The sequence below is a fragment of the Anopheles funestus genome, chromosome 2RL (genome assembly GCF_943734845.2).
Source record: "Anopheles funestus chromosome 2RL, idAnoFuneDA-416_04, whole genome shotgun sequence".
In the NCBI taxonomy this organism is placed as follows: domain Eukaryota; kingdom Metazoa; phylum Arthropoda; class Insecta; order Diptera; family Culicidae; genus Anopheles; species Anopheles funestus.
This window is the reverse complement of record NC_064598.1, coordinates 13,317,183-13,339,256: the sequence shown is the minus strand read 5'-3', so window position 1 is coordinate 13,339,256 and position 22,074 is coordinate 13,317,183. Positions and strand designations below refer to the sequence as shown.

Below are 22,074 nucleotides of genomic sequence, written 5' to 3'. Positions count from 1 at the left end.
GAGCGGGTGATTCACGTGCGCAGGGAAAAAGGGGTGGTGCACGTAAAGCTCCGAAACGAGACATTCGCGCGACACGCAAGTAACGCTGTCCCGGGGTGGGGTGGAAGAGTAGTAGCAAGAAGAAGAAACACACCGAAACGAAAGTGGAGATTCTCTCTTGTCGATTGCTTTTCTTTTTTTTGTTTCTTTTTCTTCTCGCGCGTGGTTTTTTTTCGTTACTTTGCTTTGGTTGAAGGTATACAGCTGGTCAAACTATTGACGGTACATCGAAGCGTGACGTATTGATTATCAATTTTTTTTTTCGGGGTAATTTGCAATGCCTGTTTATTAATGTTGATGTCATCTAATTGTTTTTAATCTGATAAATGTTGGAGATAAAATCATAAAAAACTGCCTTTTTAAAGTATAATGTAGAACACTTCTCCAATTTTGTAGTTATGGAGAGATGTTTGATATTTATTGCTTTTTCTGTTATTTTTTTTTTCTTTTAAATACCGTGAAAAAAACTGGCTGTCTTGTATAGCCTTATAAAATTAATTTGTTTTTCTAATGATTTTAAAATAAAAAATAAAAAAATATATCACCTTTACGTGTACGGAGATTACTTTGAACCACTGTATATGTGTATAGGCGGCCGAGGAGAGCGTGTGCGTGTGTGCAGATTTTTCGCGGTTTTATGCATTTTTAAGGGAGGAATGGAACCAAGAAAGAGCGGGAGCGATGATTCGACGTGAAGTCGTTTCGCGCCCCGAAGGATGAAGGGAGCAACAAAAAAAAGGGAGAACAACCTGAACTGAGGAGGGCCAAAAAAGCAAAAAAAGAAAAAAAAGCAGGAAAACCTTCAACGTGGAAGTTTGATTTCTTTTTCTTTTTTTGGGGAAGAATTTTTGCTCACTTTTCGGTGTTATTGCTGCTGGTGGTGGCTTTGGTTGGGTGCCATTATCGTTCGTTGCCCTGCGGGAAATCGTGCGCACGGTGTTCTGCAACAAACTGCAGTATGTAAATTTAGGAATCTTGTGTTCGTTTTTTTTTGGTATATATTTTGGTCACTGATTAGCCGCAGTTGAAGGTAAACATTATCGGAGATGTGTTCGGGTTTTATCGGACGCGAGGTTTTTTTTCTGGTGAAGAGCTCTATCGCGGCTAGCTTGATAATGTAATTTCACCTTTTATACGGTACATTTATGAATAATGCCTTGAACATATTATTTTCAAAAGCAAAAATCATATTAAATAATTCATTCTCGGCAGTTTTCTGGCCGCTCTTTCGACGTGCGGATATATTTTAGGGGAATTCAACCATTTTCACAAAACAAGCAAAACAGGCTCAACAAGCACTCGGACACGGAATGAATGAGACGGCAGACGGTCGAGTTGTGGCGTTTCCGAAAAAAAACCAGAAAAAAAGGGAAGGAAAAAAACCGTCCCTATTTTATCGAAACCTTTCGAAGGCACACCATACACACACACAAAAAAGGTAGCCCTTCTTCCCTTTTTCGGACCTAACCTTAACGGCCGGTTTTATGTGTTTTTTGGGCCCGTTTCTCTCGGACTATTTTGCAAACATTCCGTCGTCGTCCTGCAGCACAGCGCGTCCTTTTTTTTGCTCTCTCCGCTCTCGTCCGCTTGCGTCTCGGTTCCCTTCGCTACACTTCACCGAACCGTAGTCCCTTTGGCCTAGCCCTGTCCAGTGTGTGACCGATCCCGAACACCGGTAATTCTTTGTCTGTATATGTGTGTGTGTGTATGCGCCTGTCCCCTTTCCGTAAAAAAGTAAGTGGAAATGGAAAATCCCTTATATTTTGCCAAAGGTTTTTCCGCACCCTACCACATTTTTAGGACATCTGGCACTGAGAGGTGGCAATGAGCGTGTTGTACATAATATGCTACACACCGAAATCTTTTCAATGTTGCTCGGCTCTTGTTGCTCACGCTTGAAACGGAGTGGGGGCTTTGAACCGATAAAAAAATGTTAGTCGAAAAAAAATGGTCGATTAAAGAATTTGCCAAAAGGGCCCATGTTTAGCTCCAACACAGGAGGCGTGCGCGCGCTTTTGAAAATGACGTGAAAGATGACGTTGCGTGTGTAGGTGCGTATGGGAACTGCAACTAATAGGAAATTTTTTAAAAACGACTCCAGATGTATTAAGTTGCTCACTTGCAATGAATATAAAATATGCTAAAATTATTTATTTATTTTTATATAATATTTCCATCTTTTTATTGTATATGTCACAGAAGTTTTGGGGGAAAAAACAAAAACTAAAATTTTTTACATCATTCCGCCAAAAATTCAAATCAGCAAAAAATCGCCGCACCGCATAATCCGACATGTTTTGCTCTATCGTACGCGCTGCTCATCTCATCCTTTCGCCGACTCTCATCTCACGCTCGTCTCACTCATCGCGATAGTGAGCCGTGTGTCGAGCAGCGTGAGCTGCTGTTCGAGCAGAACGTACCGGCACAGTGAGAATAAGCATGCGATACTTTGGTCAAACTTTACACCATTCGAGCTGTGCTTGAGCGGTGCGGCAAGTTGTTCCGTTCCCTTTTTCCGCTACCCACTACGCTGATTTGGCTGTGTGCGTTTTATCAAAAAAGTGACCGCACACACCAAAGCGTTTTTCTTTTTTCTTACCTTCCGAAGCGTGCGGATGTGTTTTTCTCGTCTGTGCTCGCGTCAAGTGTTTTTTGTGTGTTAAAAACTCTACGTTACGCAAAAAAAATGATACCACGGCAAATGTAATCAAAGTGCACTGTAATTCTTTCGGATCGGGTTTGTTTATCTCGTTTTTTTTGGTTCGCGATGTGCGCTAATACTGCGCCGAGAGCGCTCCGGGAGTGACACTTTTTTTTGCTTCTTTTTTTTGCGAAGGAATCCCCGATTATGATTAATTCATGCGTGTGTGTGTGTGTGCGTCACAAAAAAAAAGAAACGCCAGCAAAGGATTTCCCTTTTCCGAAAGAAGGCATTTTCTGCCGCAAAGTGAATTGTCCTATCGTGTGTGTTCGGGGCAAAAAATAGCCCCCCAAATAAAATGTAAAAAAGGGGCGCACACAGGCTCACACACACACACACACACACACACATCCACCACATCGTCTCCCGCGCAAGAGTAGGCAAAGAGAGCCCCCCAAGAAGCAAGATGAAAAAATCGCCGCATTTCGAAGATGAAAAAAAGTGTTTTCCTTTTTTTTTGGTGTTGCTTACCCGTATGCGAGCGGGTGTGCGTGCGTTAGTTTTGTTTAGTTTTAAGCGGCAATCATTTTCGTGGAAATGTACTGTCGAGTGGCTTTTTTTTATTCAACCAACTCGGCAATTTTTTTCCTTCGTTCTCTCTCTCTCTCTGTGATCCGTTCTCTTTCACCCGCGCGCATTCCACCCCCTTTTCTGCTGTGAGGAGGAACGTGTGCGTACGGATGTATGGATGTGTGCGTGCGCGCTGAGAAAGAGTGGTGTGAATGTGTGTGATTTTTTTTTTGTACCGCGACGACTCGTTTCTCAATGCGTGTGGCTGCAGAAGTGTGTGCGTGTGTATGATGAATTTAGTTAGCAGAATTGGTCGTCTGTTTACTTGAATAATGCTTTTTTTCCCTCTGGGTCGTATGCACGGCGAACGATGATCTGGTGTAGAGCGTAAAGTGCCAAAAAGAATGTCTGACTCTGTATTTAATTGTAGCATCGTGTGTGTGTGTGTGGTTTTATTATTATTGTTATTGCTATTGCCCGTCGTGTGACGTGCCGTGGCAAAGCGAGCCAAAAATGAAGCGCGGGATACTTTGATCGGGAGTTTAATTTGTGACCGAAAAGAGTGTACAATTTATGCTTTTTTGTTCTCTCTTCTGGGGGTTTCCTTTTGCGAATCTTGTGGTAGCGAATTTGCATCAACCTGTTTATCTGTTTCGGTCGGTTCGCCCCCACCGCAACAGCAGTCCTCTTCGTGAGATAAATAATATGTTGTCATGTTTTGTTTGGTTTTTTAAACTTTTTTTTGGAATACCCAAAATGTAAGGAAACAAAAAATAAAGAATGGATGTAAAAAAATTAAATTCGCTAAAAGAAATTCACCAGATCAGAGTTATCGAAAAAATGAGAATCAAAGCAAGCTGTGCGTGTGTGTGTGTGTGCGTTGGAGCAAAAAACCAAATGGCGTACACGAGCGAGCGTGAGCGGCAAAACGCATGAGTTACCGAAATACCCACCCCCGACCCACAGCCACCTTCTTTTCCCCGTGGGGGAACCCCACGTTTCTGAAAAGTCGTGGCACTACCAAAAAGGCAGGGAATGGAACGCAAGAAAAAAAATGTCTGTCCCTGTTTGAATTTGATTGTGCGCGCGCTGTGTGTTGTTACAAGAGAGGTAGCAAAAAAGAATCTCCGGGAAGCCAAAATCAAGCCGCGACAGAGCAAGAGAGAGAGAGAGAGAGCGCGCGCCGTGACACCCACAAAAAGTGAAGCTGAACGCGTGCCTGTGTGTGTGCATGCGTGTGTGCCGGTTTTTCGCACGTGAGAGTTTTTCCGTACGAGAGCACCGTTTTCGGCGATCTTGCTCGTCTCTGCCTGCCAAGGACAGAACGCGCACACACACCCAACACACAACACACTAACCTGCTACGATTCGCTTTGTTCGGGTGTTTGCCAATTTGACAGCAGCACTAGTTTCCCATTAAATTTTACCTAAAAATTATGTCCTATCGAAATGGTTTTCGGTGCGTTTTGCAGCGTGCAGCATCAGTTGTGGCGGCGTGATGATGAGAGCAATTACGGTGATGATGGTGCTGTGTGCGAGAAGTAATTCCCGCTTAATAAGTTGACGGGCGTGTGTGAGCGCGGAACAAAACCGTTGGGACACGGAAGTGAAGGAAGGGAGAGCGAAGAAGAAAAAAACACACACACACAAAAACAACAAACGTCGTCTCATTTCATCCGAGAAACAATAACAAACCACTGTCTCGTGTGTGTGCGCGCGGAGAACGATTATTATCCGTGGTTTTTTAAGTGTTTTGAGAACGTGCTGGGCAATCGTAGGAAGGAGTGCAATATTATAATTTAAGTGTAAAACATCATTAAGATCATTGTGTGCATATCCTTATATGATAAGGAGTTCGTGCTACAAGTAGATAAATCGAAAGTGTGCGTAGTACCGTGTGTCACATTTTCGCACCCGGCAAACATGGCACCAGTGTTTGGGCAACTTTTGCTAGCCTCCGAGGAGGGAAAAATTCAACCAACCGCACTTCCTGTAAAGCGGGAAAAGAGTGAAGAATCGGATGATCTTGATGTGAAGGTGAGTTTTATTTGTGTTTTTGGAAAATGGTGTCCTTAAAGGGCGGTAAAGAAGAAAATTGCTTTATAAAGTGCAGTGTGATGAATGGAAAACTTTTCATTCGGTACAAACAACTCGTTGCATTGGTGCTGTTTCATTCCTTCTTAAAAAATCACACTGAATACATTTGTTGTACCTGGGCACACACACACACACATACTCTTAACCACATATGAATAATTTCGTTCCAATATAATGCCAATGCAGTGCAGTTAAGCTTTTGCTGTGTAACGTTTCCTTTACAACGCGGACTGGATGCAGTTTGAAGCAACAAAAAAAAACGTTGTTTCCTCCTTCCATCGTTAATCCTGTGCAGAATATAAAAAGGACGATGAAAACTCGTCATTGTTGGGCGGGGGTGGTTTTCATGCTGGGGTGGGTGTGCTTGCAACACACATAAAGCGATGTGTGCAACTGCACCAAATTTGTGTGACGATGCATCGGGTTTGCTGTTGTTGGATTTGTTTTTCTCTTTATTTTATATCGTTGCATTTCACCATTTGAGTATGCAATTCCGTTTTTTTATTTACCACATTTTCCATTCCTTTTTCTCCATTGGATTTTTATACTGAGAGGGTGTATGGCAAAAAAAGCACACGTAAAACGTTAGTTATAAAAAATAAAAACAACAGAACGATTGAAAAAAAAAACCCCCAAAACTCCACTTTTGCTCACCTACCACCATAATACACTGACACAAAAATACACCGATATTCATTTCGGGATAGCATGGAATGTGAAGAAGGTTCAAAATCGACAGAAAAAGATTAAAATAAAATAAAAAAAACAGCATAAAATATCCCCCTTAACGTGTCTCACACCACCGTCCAACTCGAACCTTTTCTCCGGACAAAAATCGCAGTAACCTGGGTGTGTGTGTGTGGTGCATACAGCATCACTGCTGGATACAGACGAATGTGCGGATAATGGAGCAAAAAGGGGAAAAAGAAATACGAAGAAAAAAAATACACACCATCAAAAACAACAGCAGAAACAACAAAAACCGTCCGCCAAAAACAACATTCGCAGCAACAGCGCGAATGACAGGAAGAAAGGATCAGAAGGAAAGAGGAACGGGGTGTATACTTGAAGGCAGCAAAAGAAAATGAAAGAATAACAAAAACATCACCCAATCCAACTACCCCCCCACAGACACACACACACACACACCTCCATGCCCATGTTCGAAACCGAAAGGAGTTAGCGAGCAGCAAACATCAAATCCATCTCACTCATCTCACTCTCACACGCCGTATTGCTCATTCTCGCTTTCTCACTCATTCTTTTTCACTGTTGCGTGGATGTGTCACTGTGTTTTGTAGTACCCAAAGGGAGTCTGCACTTTGTGCGCCCGTTGGTTATTTTGATTTGAGGTTTTTTTTTGGCGTCTTTCTGTTATCATAGACAGCGGGAGAAGGGCGCTCTTACACTAGAAATTGATAGAATTGACGAACTTGCCATCCGTGCGGGTGTGGGTAGGAGATTTAGTACGTTCGATTTGCTTCGGTACCAGGCGCCGCCGTACGAGTGAAAGCATGAAGAATGGAAGGTAAAAATAATAAACGATACGAAATATATCGTCGCTTTTCCTTCATCGAGCCTCGACACCGAAGCAGGCGATGGATTTACGAGTCTTTTTATCGTAAGAAAAGCAGAATTCTTGATAGAAAGAGAGAGAGAGAAGAAGAAGAAAAACATTCCTACATCCTTCACTCATACTTGCTTGCTCGAGGAAAATGGCTTGCTTGGATAATGTTTTTTTTTGCACAATTTTTTTTCATCTCGATTAGCAACTGTCGTTTGCCACACTGTTGGTGCTGTAGCGATCTTTTACGAGAGCAGTAAGATCGAGAGTTTTGTGGAAAAACTTCAAATAACTATTTTCCCATGCAATAAAATCATGAAGAGCTTGTGTCCTTTTTCATGGAAATCAGTACAATCTTTATTGAAACTATTTTTACAATAAATTTCATGTATGACATTAAGAAATATATATTTTACTTTATTATTTGCACATTTTGAAATATATTTTAGGTAAACATATAATATGATAAAACTCATCAGGCCCGGTATTCCTATGAATCATGCGCCTCAATTCAACCGCAACAGGTTACGAGCATGGTTCAACCACTACCGTCCAATGTTATTCTTTCATTAGACTGCTTCCCACATAAGACATTGTATGTCCGACCATATATATATTTTTTTTGTTCGAAGGTTCCAAAAGCCTGAAGCCGATGGATGAATAAAATTTTAAATAAGGTGCGTTCGCAACGCCTTTCGTTAGAAGGCGGCAAGTATGCTATGCGCAATTTGTGGAATTAATTTGAACCATCAACCGCAATCATTTGCCGGGCAGGAGATTCCGTTTCCCAAAAACCCCCGGTTTGGTGTGGGGGACCGCCGGTGCCGAAACGAGAACAAACAAAAACCAAGCAGAGAATTATGTTTATTTTTGCTTCTCCAGCTGCTGGGGTGGGGTTATGTTGCTCAGCGGAGTGTGGAGTATTTTTTTTGTCTTCTCTTCTTCACTTACCTCACTATCATCTCTTTTGGCGCGTTTAATAATATTTCACATTGTTTATGTTTGATTTTACAAATTTGACCAAACGTCTTTTGCAAACTGCTGCATAAAAAAGAGGAGTTTTTTTTTTAAAGAATAAGAAACTAATATGAAGAAAACACCATCCACACACCATCACGCAAATGAGGCAACATTTAGCAAGTTGGCCAACATGGGTTGAAAAGCTTCCAAAGCGTACTTAGCCGTGTCGTTCCGCTTCTCGCTTCCGTCCCGTTCTGTAGCATCAAGTCACCAAGTCGCCGAGTGTCCGAGAGCACAGTTCTCAAGAGCTAAATGGATATTTGGTACGGTGTGTGACGCACAATTTGCATTTGCGCGCTGAGCCGTTTACATCGCGAAACGATCGAATACACACGTGTGTGTGTGAGCGTGTGTTTGTAACGACATGTTTTTTTTCTCCTTCTTGGCCCTCTTCACGACAAATTGAAGTTTAGAGGCAAAGAGTGTTAGCAAACGGGTCAGACGCGATCGGTACTTGAAGGAAGAGAACAAACCATAATGGGGGGAGTACATACATACAGAAGAAGAAAAAAAAAACAAGACGACCGAAAGCCGTGTACTCACAAAACACGCTGTTTAAATCCTCAATCATACGCCTGAGGTGATATAGCGTATGCGCGACTTGCCATAAAATTGTTGTTTTCGTTGTAATTGCACCTCAAACATTCCGTGATTCTGCCATGATCTTCCCCCGAAGTGGTCAAGAGGTGGTGTGTTTATCCGTACTCCGTAGTGGAGTATCAAAATGAGAGATAATCACTATCATTCTATATCAGCAACTCTGCTCGTGACCTCTAACGTCCTTTTAATGGGTGACCTTTTTTTTATCAACAGCAGCTAATTTGTCACCAGCTTTTAATAATAAACAATAATTGTTCGCAGATGATCGATCGTGATCGAGATTCGCGTAACGAGTGACTGACAAGAGTCTTTGATTTGAATCATTCCATGCGAATCATGAATCGACTCTCAAAACATTCATGAATCGTGAATCTTGAAAATCTTAGTTTCTCATGAAATATTTTAGGTTTAAAAACTGGAATAGAGATAGAATCGTGAATCCTCAGATATTCCCATTTTTTTATATTACACACAACTTGAAAGATCTTCATTTTAGAAACTCTGAATCATTCATTCGGCTTAAAGATTCATTCAGATTCATAAATCTGAAATATTCCCCCCAACACAGAAGTTCCCCTTAGTCTCATCTTTTTGCTCCTTCTGTCTTCAGTTTACCCTCAAATTAGTGTCAGGAAGTTTGCCGACTATTTGTGCTACCACTTTTAGGGCTGTCGCCTCCACTTTAGACTCTTCCCTTTCCCGCCTAGAAAGAACGGACGACCTTGGTGTAAATGGTTAGTTTTGGGGAGTTTGTAGCGTCGTTACAAACACGCTATCCGCACATTCGCGCCATCGTCTCAACGATGACTAGTCACTTTCAAAAAAAAAAACGACCACAAACTTCTATTCCCAATTCGTTTCTGTTGGGTGTGTGTATCTTGTCTTGGGGTTGGAATACATTCGCTCTTTGGTGTGCAACAAGAGAGCAGACGTAGTAGGGAATTAAAAAAAGCGTCTAGTAGAGCAATAAGAGAGCCTTCTTTTTAAAGCCTTTTGCTGTCACCAATCAGCAAACCGCACCGTGGATCAAAACAAACCATTCCACCAAAATGTGTGGCTGGCCAGCAGTACATTGCCGCATTCTTGCCATCACTAATAACATTCATTAGAAGTCACTTCAAGCGTCTGGTTTATGTAGCAATTTCAGTACTACCGACCATTCGACAACCTTGACATTGTCTTCGTTCGGTGGTTCGCTGCGGGTTGTTCACGCATGTGGAGCGGATTTTTAATAATCCAATTGACGATGGCATGACCGAAACCAACACCAAAACAGTATGCGTCGCAAGGTTAAGGTTGGCTGAGCTGATCATGTGAGCGTTTGTGAGAGAGCAACATTTAGGCGATCTGCGGCACAGTTGGAGAACCTACAGCGTTAATGAAAGGATTGCCAAAAAAAAAAAACAATTTTGCATGCAAAAGCCCAAGAACTCATGAAGTAATTCGCTCAGTAAAATGATTGATGATCGTACGCTGCTGGAGTCTTCTTGAAGCAATTGTTAAACGCAGCAAGTTCACCGCAAATAGACATCAGTACTGCTGGTGATCGTAGGATAATTAAAGAACTTCAACAAGTACTCATTCAACCGAACCGTATTGTATTGGGTGTTAATTGAATTCATGAGCTTTTAAACAAATTTGCCCATAGTAATGATCACACCTAAACGATCGATGCCTATAACCAATTACGACTCCCCTCGAATGCGTTTTCGAGTATTTCTCGAGCACCTTGTTGTTGCGTTAAATGCGCTACGGCGAGAAGATTCATTTCGTATCGTTTGTACATCCCAATTCGTCATTGACTCGACTACTCGAACTTTCCTCCTTAAAGGAAGGCCAATTGGGTGATGCACTATTGATGCCGGAGGAGTGTCGTCCACTCCACACCTGTTACGTGTGCTTATCCTTCCTGTGTAGTTGTTGCTTCTTTTTTTTGAATCACTCGAAACCATTTAACATCCTCTTCAATCACTAATGTGTGCGCTTATCTCTTTTCCCTGTTTTTGTGTATAGATCTTCTCCGCCAAGGCGAACCTGGATCTGCACGGTGGGACGCTCCAGATGCGCGAAACCAAACCGTACAAATGCACCCAGTGCACGAAGTCGTTCGCCAACTCGAGCTACCTGTCGCAGCACACGCGGATACACCTCGGCATCAAGCCGTACCGGTGCGAGATCTGTCAGCGCAAGTTCACGCAACTGTCGCACCTGCAGCAGCACATCCGGACGCACACCGGCGACAAACCGTACAAGTGTCGACATCCCGGCTGCCCGAAAGCGTTCTCCCAGCTCTCCAACCTGCAGTCCCACTCGCGGTGCCATCAGACGGACAAACCGTTCAAGTGTAACTCGTGCTACAAATGCTTCACCGACGAGGCCTCGCTGCTGGAGCACATCCCGAAGCACAAGGATTCGAAGCACCTGAAGACGCACATCTGCCAGCTGTGCGGTAAATCGTACACGCAGGAAACCTACCTGGCCAAGCACATGCAGAAGCACGCGGAAAAGGAAGAGAAGCGTCGCAACCGGGCGGCTGGCGGCGGAGGCGGCGGCGGTGGCGGTGGAGGAGGCGGAGGTGCCGGAAGTGGGGCGGGCGGTGCTAACTCGGCGGCTGGATCGGGCGCGGCCGGTAATAATAACAACAACAGCAGCAGTAACGCTAACAGTAACGCCAATAATAGTGGCGCCGGAAGTCCAAACGGTGCCGGTACTGCCGGTGCGAATGCGGCAGCAGTGGCCGCGGTAGCGGATGCAGCCGCCGTTGGTTTGGCGGGCCTGGCCGGGCTGGGTCTGAACCGGATGGGCGGTATGGTGGTGGGTAATGCGGCGGCAGCTGCGGCGGCGGTCGGCCTGGAACATCCGTACTGGCCGAAGGTGAGTCCGGATTCGGCTGCCAGCTTAGCGGAAGCGATGCAGCAACAGCAGCAGCAGCAGCAGCAACAACAGCAGCAGTACGATTTCAGCAGTAGTGGCGGCGCGAACAGTGGTGGTAACACCGGGGGCGGTGCGGGCAGTGCGGGCGGCAATGGCGGCGGGAATAATGGGGCAGCGAACGGTAAGTACCCCGGTGTCAATGCGGTGTGTGCGCCCGGTTTTCCAATTTCAACGGAACAACAGTGCGGTGCGATAGCGCCTGATGGTAGCTTCTTATCTGTTCCATCTTTCCAGATCCGCAGCATCATCGTAACTTGAACGGGAGCAGCAGTTCCGCCAACTCGGCGGACGACGTCGGCGAGGACCTGGTAGTCATCCGGCACAACTCCCAGCAGCAGCAGGTGCAACAGCAGCAGCAGCACGTTAACAACCAATCGAACTCCTCATCCGCCTCGAACACGTCCGCCTTCACACCGATCAATGTGATGCCGCCGCATCTGAACAGTCTGGCGGCGGCCCACCAGCATCACCAGCAGCAGCTGGTCGCTGCCCAGCAGCGGGCACCACCGTACCTGTACGATGCGATCAACTTCCAGAATCAGAAAGCGATCAATCAGAATGCGGCAGCGGTGGCGGCGGCCGCAGCGAACGGTTTCCCGAACCAGCTGATCTCCCTGCATCAGATCCGGAACTACGCGCACCAACCGGGTGGTGGTGGAGGCGGTGGAGGTCTGCTGTCCGGTGAACATCTGCTGATGGGTGGTGGCGTTGGTAAGGTGGAAAAATAGTTCCACGACGGTACAACGGGAACACGGTTGTTGGTGCGCGGACTATTGTTGCTGTACTGAGGATCATGCTTAAACCGGGTGTGGGTGTGTGTGTGTTCGTGTGAGCTAAGAAAAGTTGTAATTATAGAGCGAAGGGAGGAACTTCACGTATGCAGAGACACACACACGCGCGCGCACGCACTTGTCTGCGATCGATCAGGAGTTTGACAGTTGTGGGCGTTCTGTTTCAATTAACTTCTATTTATCCCTCCTCGGTGTGCAAAAGTCCTTTGATCCTTTGAAGCAAAAGGACCTAAAAAGAAGAGAGATAGAGAAGGTAGAATTGTAAAAGATGATAGTATCGTAGCGTATCGTAGGTTGCTTTTTGCCTTAGACTTGTTTAAGTTCTATCGTATCGTCAAAACCTTCTATCACTCTTTCTCTCTCTCTCCCATTCTCTCTGTATCTATCGGGCGTGCCACAGCAACAGCACCAACAACAAAACCCTGTTAGTTAAGGATTTTCTTTATAAGTTATATAAGCTCGCCGTAGATAAGCTATCAGCAGCAATCGCGTTGATAGAGCCGGGCAATTGTGGAACGGTTTGAAACCGTTCCCGGCGGTCTCCACAGAAACCAGGTGGGGTGTGCACGTACTCACTCGCACTCATACGTACGTCCCGCACTCAATGCCCGATGTATGCGAGGTTCCTTGGCGGTACTTTTCTGGCCTCCGTTTTGTTTTAAATCCTTGCTTAGATTTGCGCCTAGTTAAAGGATCTCGGTGATTTTAGACGATTAAGTTTACTGTGGCAGGGGGCGGAGGGTTTTTCTTTTTTTTTTTATTATTATTGATTAACACACTCTACGAAGCGGCACCGTACGTGTGAGTGTACGTGTGCGTATGTGTGTAGGAACAGGGTGCAGCTAGGAGGGGGGGAAGGTGAAATAGAAAACACATTTTACATTTAAAAAGCACACCCACCCGTACACGATAAACACACAGACAAAAATGAAACAGAATCGGATATTTCAACTATTCGTAGGAGAAGCGATAAATGTAAATAGAGAAGCAAATCAGGAGTAGCTATAAATATAAATACAACATATACATCTCTATAAATGTAATATCACTTGAAGTGTGTGCTCTCGTGTATCCTGTTACGTACTTGTACAAAACAAAACAAACAAACAAACAAAAACAGAATCCACATCTCCGCCTTGGGATTGTCCTGTGGAAGGTTTAGCGGTCACGGGTTTCGTGCCCCCAATCGTCACCCCCCATTTAGAAGTTACGATGCATTTAAAACCAGAAACAAAACAAACAAAACGGCGGGGGGAACGAACGATCGCGAGAGTTGATCGTTGGTTGACCGAAACGAACAACTTGCAACCATCCAAGACACCTAGAATTCTTCGGCGGCTGTGGACGACAGTTTCCTTTTTCTTACGGTTTAGTTGCCTTATTTCTTATTTGTAACTACGAGCAAGCTTATCATTACAAAAGTGTGTTTGTGTGCTTGATCGATCGGTGTTTGCATATGACGGTGAACAGTGATCGTTCCGTTTGGAGCAGGTTTTTTGTATGTGGAGAACAGGATCTCTTTCGCTTTCTGCATTAACCTTCCAGTTTCCACTTTCTCGAAGAAAGAGCAAAGCGGAACGATCCGTCATGAAGCCACCATCGTCCGTCGCACAACTGCTCAATGATAAATTTGCTCTTTACGTACTAGAATTGTAAGGGCAATAGGGGAGGGAGCAGCATGTAGTGCGAGAGACCGATTTACTTAAGCAAACAAAACACGCTACAACAAAACCCAAATCACGTGCAAAAATGGAACATTTCTAGCAAATGAACTATGGCATCTCTTATCGAAAACAATAGAACAAAAAAAACCCAAACACCCATGTAAACACGCTGGGATAACAGTAACAAAGATCGAAAAGAAATTAAACAAAAAAAACAGATCGATCGCAAAAAGGAGGAACGCCACAAGCGGGGAAAAAATGTATGTGTAGGCAGGGAATGCACGAAAAAGCGTAAATTAAAGGTTAGAGGATGTGATGTGTGCGATTAGTAGTTGCAGCATTAGTAATTAGTAGTAGAAGTAGTAGTAACGAATGTTAGTGTCGTGAGGAATGGAAAAGCGTAAAACAGCGAAAATTATGTAAATGAAAAAAAACAACAAACAAACAAACAAAACTACAACAGAAATTACACGACGACGAATGATGATGAAAACAAAGCAGCAAACTGATGCAAAACAAATCTTTTATGATTAAATAAAACAGAGTAAAAAAAAACATAATTTAAAATAACGTAATGGTGTTGTTTGTGTTTGTTTATCTAAAAATAAAAAAGTACGAATGAAAGAAATCGTGATGGAAAAATTCTCCAAAAATCGACCAGTTTAATTATTTCGAATACCAAGAGAGTATGGGCAGAAGAGGTAACACTATTCGCTATCCGCCACGTGCATCTCTTTCGTGGGTTGCGAAAATTTGATCCAGAAATGAACCAAAATCTGATTTCTGCCACCAAGAGAACATCCATTAAAGGAGGCAACCTGTTATCACGTGCATGAGAGCGATAGATAGAGAGCGAAATGTATCCTTCATCTCTTTCGTGGGTTGCGAAAATTTGATCCAGAAATGAACCAAAATCGTATTTCTGACACCAAGAGAGCATCCATTAAAGGAGGCAACCCGTTCTGACAGATCAGAGCAGTTGATAGTATGAGTGATCGAGTGAAATGAAACACCAAGAGAGCATCCACGGTAGAGGCAACACTGGTATCGGTGCAGGGATGAATTGTGTTGCCTCTTCCGTGGATGCTATCTTGGTGTTTCATTTTGCACGTTCACTCATACTATCAACTGCATCGGAAACTGCAAACTGTATCGGAAATCGCGGAAATTCGTTTCGAACAAGCGCACACAAATAAAGTTCGTTTCTCGCCATCCGAACATGTCCAATTTTAAATGTTTTTGTTTTCATAAAGTGTATTTCTAGCTTTTTTATCCCTTGTTTCTACACAACAGTAATATTCCACTAGTAATCGGAGTTTCATCGGCACAATCGTATCTAAGCGAAGGGAGCAGTTTGTTTATTTTAAGGTAAAAAAGGCCACCTCAAAAGGAAATGAAATACAGCGATAAGGGGGGGGGGGGATATTATTTTAAGCACCCGATATGTGACTCTACACTTTCCTAATGTCTAGTTGTAGTTACAAAAACCTGGACGAGCTAAACTAAGCGATCGTAATCGACAGAATTAAAAGCTGCAATACACTGTGCATCACATATACTTAAAAGCCAATGTAAAAAAACAGTAACAAATAAACGTTCCTAGTATCTCTCGGTCGCGTCGTTAAAATAAACAGCACATAAACATTGTTTAAAAAAACTTGGAATGGCATGATAAAAAGGGGAAGGCAAACAAGAAACAAGAAAAGCCAACCTAATATAGCGTCTCAATTTAATACAGCTTCGTTTCGCGTCATACTGTCGTGTTGCTTGGAATGAGGGGGGTGGGTCTCTAACTATCCTGTGTATTGTCGTGTCCCTTTTTCCGGTTTTCTCTTCACGAAAATCGAGAAGCTTTACGCGATCCCGACACCATTCCCGGCGTTCCAATGCGTATCGTGCCCGTGTCGTCGGTTCCGTTCGTTCCAGTGCCATTGCTCGTACCACTAGCGTCTCCGGACGATAGCAGTGCCTGGTGTTTGGTGACGTTTTCCGTCTGTAAGATCACCACCAACAACCGGTTGAAGAGGATCAGCAGTAGCCGAGTGTTTAGCTTCTTGTTTTGTAGCATTTGGAAGAAATTCAACAGCCCACTGTTGCACGTCACCGAACCGACCACGTGCTTCAGATCGTCGGACAGCAATGCAAAGAGAGAAATTTTGGCTGCCAGTTTCGTGCGCAGACGAGTGCTGTCCTCGCGCAGCGGAGTGGTCGGATTGAAACGATCCCCTTCGGGCCATACATTATTTCTGCAAGAACGAAAAAGAGGATCATTCCTTGATCATTATGAAAACCAAATTATCAATCTTACAGTATCGAAGACAGAATCGCTTCCAGCTTATCCGCGGCCAGCAGACTGCTCGCTGTCTGTATAATGCGCTTGTTGGTCGCATGACTAACCCAAGGTGCACCCAGCAATCGGTTAATAAGCCCACGGCGCAACCATTGCGATTTGTTCTGCAGATCGAACACCTCGTCGAGCAGATTTAGTGCCGAGGCAAGGGCCGGATACTCGGACTGCTTTAGTTCGAGCGTTGGAATGTCCTGTATGTCGTAGAAGCTGCGCTCCTTCAGTGAGCTTTTGCTCACAAACATGCGCGAAATGCCACCGACGAGCGTGTCGGGCATGTTCCGTATCTTGCTCATGCCGGACTTGAGACTTTCGATCTAAAAAAAAAAACAGAAAAAACCCTTGCATTAACAGCGAAAATCGGTAATTCTCGTACTCCTTACCGTTTTTACTACCGGTCCACCGTGCATCTTCCGATCGTCCGTGTCCGGTTCGAGAAAGTTGCGTATGATCGCCATCATCTCCTCGGACAGTTCCGCCTTCGCACAGATCTCCGCCAGGAAACGGTTCAATATTTCCATCCGATGTTCCAAAACGGCTCGCTGTGTGTTTTGGAACGTTTTCTTCGCTGGAAACGGTACACGATCGAGGGCGGGAAAACGTTTCACCAGTAGCTTCTTCAGCTCGAGAAACTTCGAATAACGTCGATAGATGTGCCAACTCTTGTGATGATTATCCTCGATCACGTGCACCTGTATGGCGTACACCGCATAATGACCCTCACAGTGAATAGCCGTGTTAATAATCCGTGCGGACAGTTTATGTTTATACTGATGATGATGATGGTGGTGGTGGTGCTGATAATGATGATGGTGCTGCTGTCCCTGATGACTCGATTCATCCGCATAACGATGCACAACATCCGACAGCTGTGGTGCCGGAATTCGACGACTCGTCGGCACCGCGTTCGGCGCCTCATTGCCCGAATCGTTACTAGAACAGTCGGACGATTGGCGTAGCTGCTCGATGTTGAGATCGTTAATGGCTGCAAACATCCCGGTACAGTCACTGTGCGATCGGGCATGCTTGATCGTGTTCACGGTCGTGGGGAAAAGGCTCGACGGGGACGGTTTCTTCATCACACTGCTGGCCCGCACATCGTGCTCCTCCTTTATGTCCACCGTAATAGGTGGTGCTGCGGTGGACGTTGTTGCAGCAGCAGCAGCTGTTGTTGTGGCAATCGTTCCCTCCTCATCGTCGTCCGTTTCGTCGAAACGAATGTCACCGCTGTTCGTATCGCTGGCACTATCACTGTGCATCAACCCACCAAAAACGGTCAAATGATCGAGCGAAGGCATATCCTGATCGTGCGCATTGTGAAAGTCTAACTCACGCAGCAGCTGCTTGTAGGCCACACTTTGGTAGAAGTTGTTAAGGAACACTTCTTCATTTTTCTGCTTCTCGTAGATGTATTTGCAGATCGAATCGAACCACGTATTTTCCGGCTGGATGGACGGATCGTTCAGTCGGAAATTGAGAGCCTCTATCAGTCCCGGGTCAATGTTTAGATAGTTCGGTGAGGAGGATTGCAGATACTGAAACGTCAGAGAACGATATTCGTGGATTAATTGGAAGGCTCGTCAATTCGAAAGACTTATTACCTCTTGGTAGAGACTGCTCGCCTTTTCGCGGATACTTCGCAGCAGCTCCTCTCGGCTTAGCTTTGACTTGTTCACCTGCATCTCGGAGTAACATTGGCTGGTACTAATTTTCCATTCTACAAACGAAAAAATAAAATTGAATCCCATCAAGCTTCAAGATGAAGCACACAATAAAACTTGTCCCTTACCTTGAGCGGTGAGATAAAATATCACATACTTTTGCAGATTTAATACACTAAGATAGTCCAGATAGTAGAATACGGCTAGCTCCTTCCGCAGTATATCATCCAGGCTGAGCTGTGGTAAATTCGTTGAAGCTTTGTCCCTTTCCGTCTTGCCAAAGTCTAGCCAATGGAGGAGAAAATAAGTACGACTATCGCACAACACAAAATGTTCCCCCTTACCGTTCTTGTTGTTCTGCAAATGGCTAATTCTCAGATCGATCAGCTTCTGCGTGTACTTGAGACTAGCCAGCTCGGCACTACAGTTACTGTCCTTGTACTTTGCGTCCATCTCTTTGGTAATAAGCTGCCGGCACGCGCGCAACTCCGACAGATCGGTCGACTGGCGGATCATCTTCAGCAGAAACTCGCCCGCCGGCGGATCCTTGGTGAACTGTTTCGCAATCTGCAGGTTAATAAAGTCCGGATCGGCCAGCGTGGTAAACATCGGCTTTAGCAAACTGTTGGCGAGCAGATTGCACAGCAACGTACGCAACGTTAGGCAGTTAAAATCTTCCTCCGGCAGCACGAAGTAAAGCACCGTTTCGGACACGTGCTTGAAGTAATCGTCCAGCGCTTCCGCATCCATACACTCGCTGCGATATTCCTCGCAGAAGCCAAAGAACGCATTCAGCAACATCGTTTCCGGATCGATCAGCGATTGTTCATCGGCGGGCAGATTGTAGAACCGTGAGTTGGCCACATTCTTCTGCAGTGCCGCATTGCCCAGCTGCCAGGTAAGATCCGTCTCGCTCTTGTTTCGCCGATGGCCCTCCACCTTAAGGTTACGTCGCTGTGGCGATAATTTCTCGTGAATCTTCATGCGCTTCGGATCCGTACCGGACGCTTTCTTGCTGTTGGCACTGTTCGCTACCTCCTGCGTGGCAAGCCGATAGAAGCGCGTATGCTTCGCTAGATCGTCGATCAGACGGGTCGTCATCAGTGGAAGCAGATCGACCGAGCGGACGCGTTGACAGATTTGCAGGATGAGCGATTCGATGCTGGTGCGTATGTTGCACTCCGAAAATTCTCGATTATCCGACACGATCGTGTACCAGGAATCGATGAAATCACGCACCACATAATCGAGGATCGTGTGTATCAGCTTGTCGACCGGTTTGTTACCGCTCAGGATCTTTTTCTTCTTCGGCGAGCCAGGTGGAGTGTCGTGACGGTGGTGCAGCAGTATCTCCGGGTGTGTGAGATAAGATTTAAACGAGGCCAGTGGAGTCGATGCGACCGACACTTCTTCTCCGATGGAAACATTACCTACTAGGAAGGAGCGAATATGGGAAAATGAATCGATCGAACGAGATTGTTCTGCCAAATGAAAGAAAATTGTTTTCTAGACAGGTTCTCTAATCTAACACACTAAACCTTCTAGCATCCTTCTAGGCATCCTCTACCCTTCCCCCGAAACACTTAAGTGTCCCATTCAAGCGAACTTTACAAAACAAAACCTACACCTTCTTACACTAACAAACAATGAATAAAGCATGACGGACTGTCTCGGTTTAAAGCATTTTTGACACAAAGATTTACCATCTTTTCTCCGATGCTTGTCCGGCTCGTGATCCGTTCCGGTCGCCCGCTTGTCCGTGTGTATTTTAATGCTCTCGAACGGTCTCCAACGGCTACGTTCCTCTCCGGGCGATGGCTGCCGATGGGTGGTCGGTACCGGCGGGTGAAGCGGTCCACTCTCCGGACTGTTATCTAGAATGGTATGATGGTCCCGTTGGTGGAAGTGCAAATGGCCACGGTGCATAAGGTGATCCGTGATTGCGTTTGGCTTCGCCGGCGGCTCACCACCAGCGGTGCTGGTCCGGGGTTCGCGCTTCTTGAACAGCAGCTCGATACCGGCATCGAGAAAGTTGCGCCGACGGGTACCGTGGCCACCGGTCGTACCCGAGTCGCCCGTACCGGCCGAGTGGTGCGCTTTCGCGTTTCGGTTCGATTCGGTTTGCACTTTGATGTTGGGCGAAATGAGCAGCAAATTACCGGGCTTAGGGTCACAAACTATTCGAGCAGTTTTTGGTGGCAATTCGGAAAAGGCGTGGCATTGATTTTTGTTTTTGGGCGGACACACCGGTTACAGTTGCCGGGGTTAGCGTGCCGTGCGTGTGTCGGATACCGGATCCGGCCAGATACGGTAGACATGATGGGATTGATTTGGATGTTTTTTTTGTGGCAATTTCATGTGCACGGGTGCATGTCATGGTAACATTTCGTTGGGGAGTTTTTTTTTGTTTCGTTTGTTTTTGGTTCATAGCAATCGGTACATGTGGTGGCGATAGAGAGCATATGCGTGTACAAGGGTGTAAAATGTGTTTACATGGGAAAGAGAGAAAGAGAGAAGAGAAATGGGGATTTTGTTTCCGGATGAGGCGATAGAATATTGCTAGCGAGATAGCAAAACAAAACATCCATGAGCGGTACATGAGCAAATGAAGATGAAGTCTTAAGTATAAATGAAAGGGAATAAAAACATAATTCCAACACGCTTATCCAATCGAGATGAGATTGTGTGCAATTCAAATGTGCGATATTAAGCAACATATAAAAAAACAAACCGAATAGGTAAAGCAAACCGAAACTAAAAGAAAAAACACAAACAGCCAATTCGCAATCGTAGGCACGGTACAAACAAAAAGAAAGGACTAACAAACTAAGGGCATACAACGGCACCGAATTTCATGCTTTTTCGCATCAGCTACATTACATACCGATGCTGAGTCCCAACGATTTCGGTTCATCTAGCGGATTCTCCAGCAGTCCACTGTCGAGAAATTTGTCCAGATCGCTATGTTGTAAGTACAGTATGGTTAGAAACCTACGGTGAAAAGAACAGAATGGATTGAGGATGTGACACCAATTCGAACGACGCCTGATAAGCGTTCGGCATGAAAAGACGGGTCATACCCGAACAAGAAAAGCACCAAACCGATAACCATCGTCGTGACCCAGAACACTCCAAACAGATTGATCGACACAGCGACGCTGAGCGCTATCCAGCTGGCGTACTTAAACTCCATCCTTGATGCCTGGGTTAATTGCACTACGGCGCGACACACAACATTCTAACACCCCTAATGTTTCTAGATGGTACACAATTCTGAGCTGCTAGTATTAAAGATGGTATAACGATACATGCCAAGCATGATTATTGGCGTAGGCTGAACATGGACAGGGAAAAACTTTTTCACAAAAACAACACGAAGGCGAATTTTGTTTTGCTTACATTTGTTGCGATGTTTTGATCGAATTTGTTAGAACGGGAGGTCATGCACTGTGCAGCTGTCAGATGCCCGTTGACAGTTGACAGATGTGCTTTGGGTAGCAAGATTCGAAAAAGTGAAGCTAATAACGGTTTTGGGACACAATCTTGGAAGAGAACGGCTTTTTATTGGCGAGTAGAAGATAAAAAAGGAGCTTTATACAGTGTTTTGTGAATAATTTTATACATTGATGATGGAATAAAATGATTCATAGAAAGAGCAGCTCTTGAAAGTGCTATCATTCTAGCAAACTGATTTGGGACACGATTGAACTATTAACATGAGGATACAATTCAGTCTGGAATGGAATGGAATGGTAAAAATATTACAGCAGAATTTCAAATGCCTACTCCCGACGCATGCAACATTTTTGCAACTCATCGCACTTTTGTCCCAGTCATTGTGGTGTCGATTACATTTCGAATACCTTCACTATTGATTCGATTGGTCATGCTTCCTTTCCCACCCAGATTCAGAAGGACGAAGCAATTGCCATGACCATGCTGCTACCTCGGCAGTTAGTTTAGTGCGATCGTTTGTTGAAATTGGTCAATATTTGTTGACAAACAACCCGGGAACGGGTGAGCAAAACCAGTTTAAAGCGCAGTCAGTCGCAAACCATCTAAAAACCGATCAACGTACAGCGATAATAGTGATAACGGCAAAACGGCAAAATGGCAAAACTGCTCGCAACGTTCAAAGCTACGCTG

At 44.9% G+C, this 22,074-nt stretch overlaps 3 protein-coding genes across 11 annotated transcripts in view; 2 read left to right on the top strand and 1 right to left on the bottom strand.

Moving 5' to 3' along the window:
• Positions 1–14,495, top strand: part of LOC125764983 (zinc finger protein squeeze) — a 114,299-nt gene extending 99,804 nt beyond the window's left edge. For all 4 annotated transcript variants that reach the window (XM_049429787.1, XM_049429785.1, XM_049429786.1 and 1 more), the window contains 2 exons: positions 10,545–11,586; positions 11,700–14,495. In XM_049429787.1, the coding sequence (XP_049285744.1) occupies positions 10,545–11,586; positions 11,700–12,193 (1,536 nt within the window). In that variant the 3' untranslated portion in view covers positions 12,194–14,495. The remainder of the gene's footprint in view (positions 1–10,544; positions 11,587–11,699) is intronic.
• Positions 1–22,074, top strand: part of LOC125764939 (non-canonical poly(A) RNA polymerase protein Trf4-1) — a 132,496-nt gene that overhangs the window by 2,736 nt on the left and 107,686 nt on the right. The gene's annotated exons all lie outside the window — the stretch shown is intronic.
• Positions 15,258–21,649, bottom strand: LOC125764917 (sorting nexin-13-like). 6 transcript variants are annotated; one of them, XM_049429629.1, is made up of 9 exons: positions 21,009–21,649; positions 20,813–20,919; positions 19,632–20,105; positions 18,273–19,358; positions 18,057–18,212; positions 17,869–17,984; positions 16,651–17,802; positions 16,229–16,584; positions 15,258–16,166 (listed from the first exon to the last, which is right to left on the bottom strand). In XM_049429629.1, exons 1-9 carry the CDS (start codon positions 21,119–21,121, stop codon positions 15,755–15,757), a joined length of 3,972 nt encoding a protein of 1,323 aa, XP_049285586.1. In that variant the 5' UTR covers positions 21,122–21,649; the 3' UTR covers positions 15,258–15,754. The 6 variants fall into 6 exon arrangements, with proteins under 6 accessions (XP_049285586.1, XP_049285585.1, XP_049285587.1 ...); XM_049429628.1 differs by having other exon boundaries at positions 18,273–19,361; positions 21,009–21,648; XM_049429630.1 differs by having other exon boundaries at positions 18,273–19,361; positions 19,632–20,054; positions 21,009–21,647.

Bases quoted from the DNA above. Each gene is read 5' to 3' on its own strand.
- LOC125764917 (XM_049429628.1), bottom strand. From the start codon at position 21,121: ATGGAGTTTAAGTACGCCAGCTGGATAGCGCTCAGCGTCGCTGTGTCG. The intron at 20,106-20,812 runs GTATGTAATGTA...CTGCTCGAATAG, and splicing joins ATCGTTGGGACTCAGCATCG to TTTGTGACCCTAAGCCCGGT. The intron at 18,213-18,272 runs GTAAGGGGGAAC...TCCATTGGCTAG, and splicing joins TTTGCAGAACAACAAGAACG to ACTTTGGCAAGACGGAAAGG.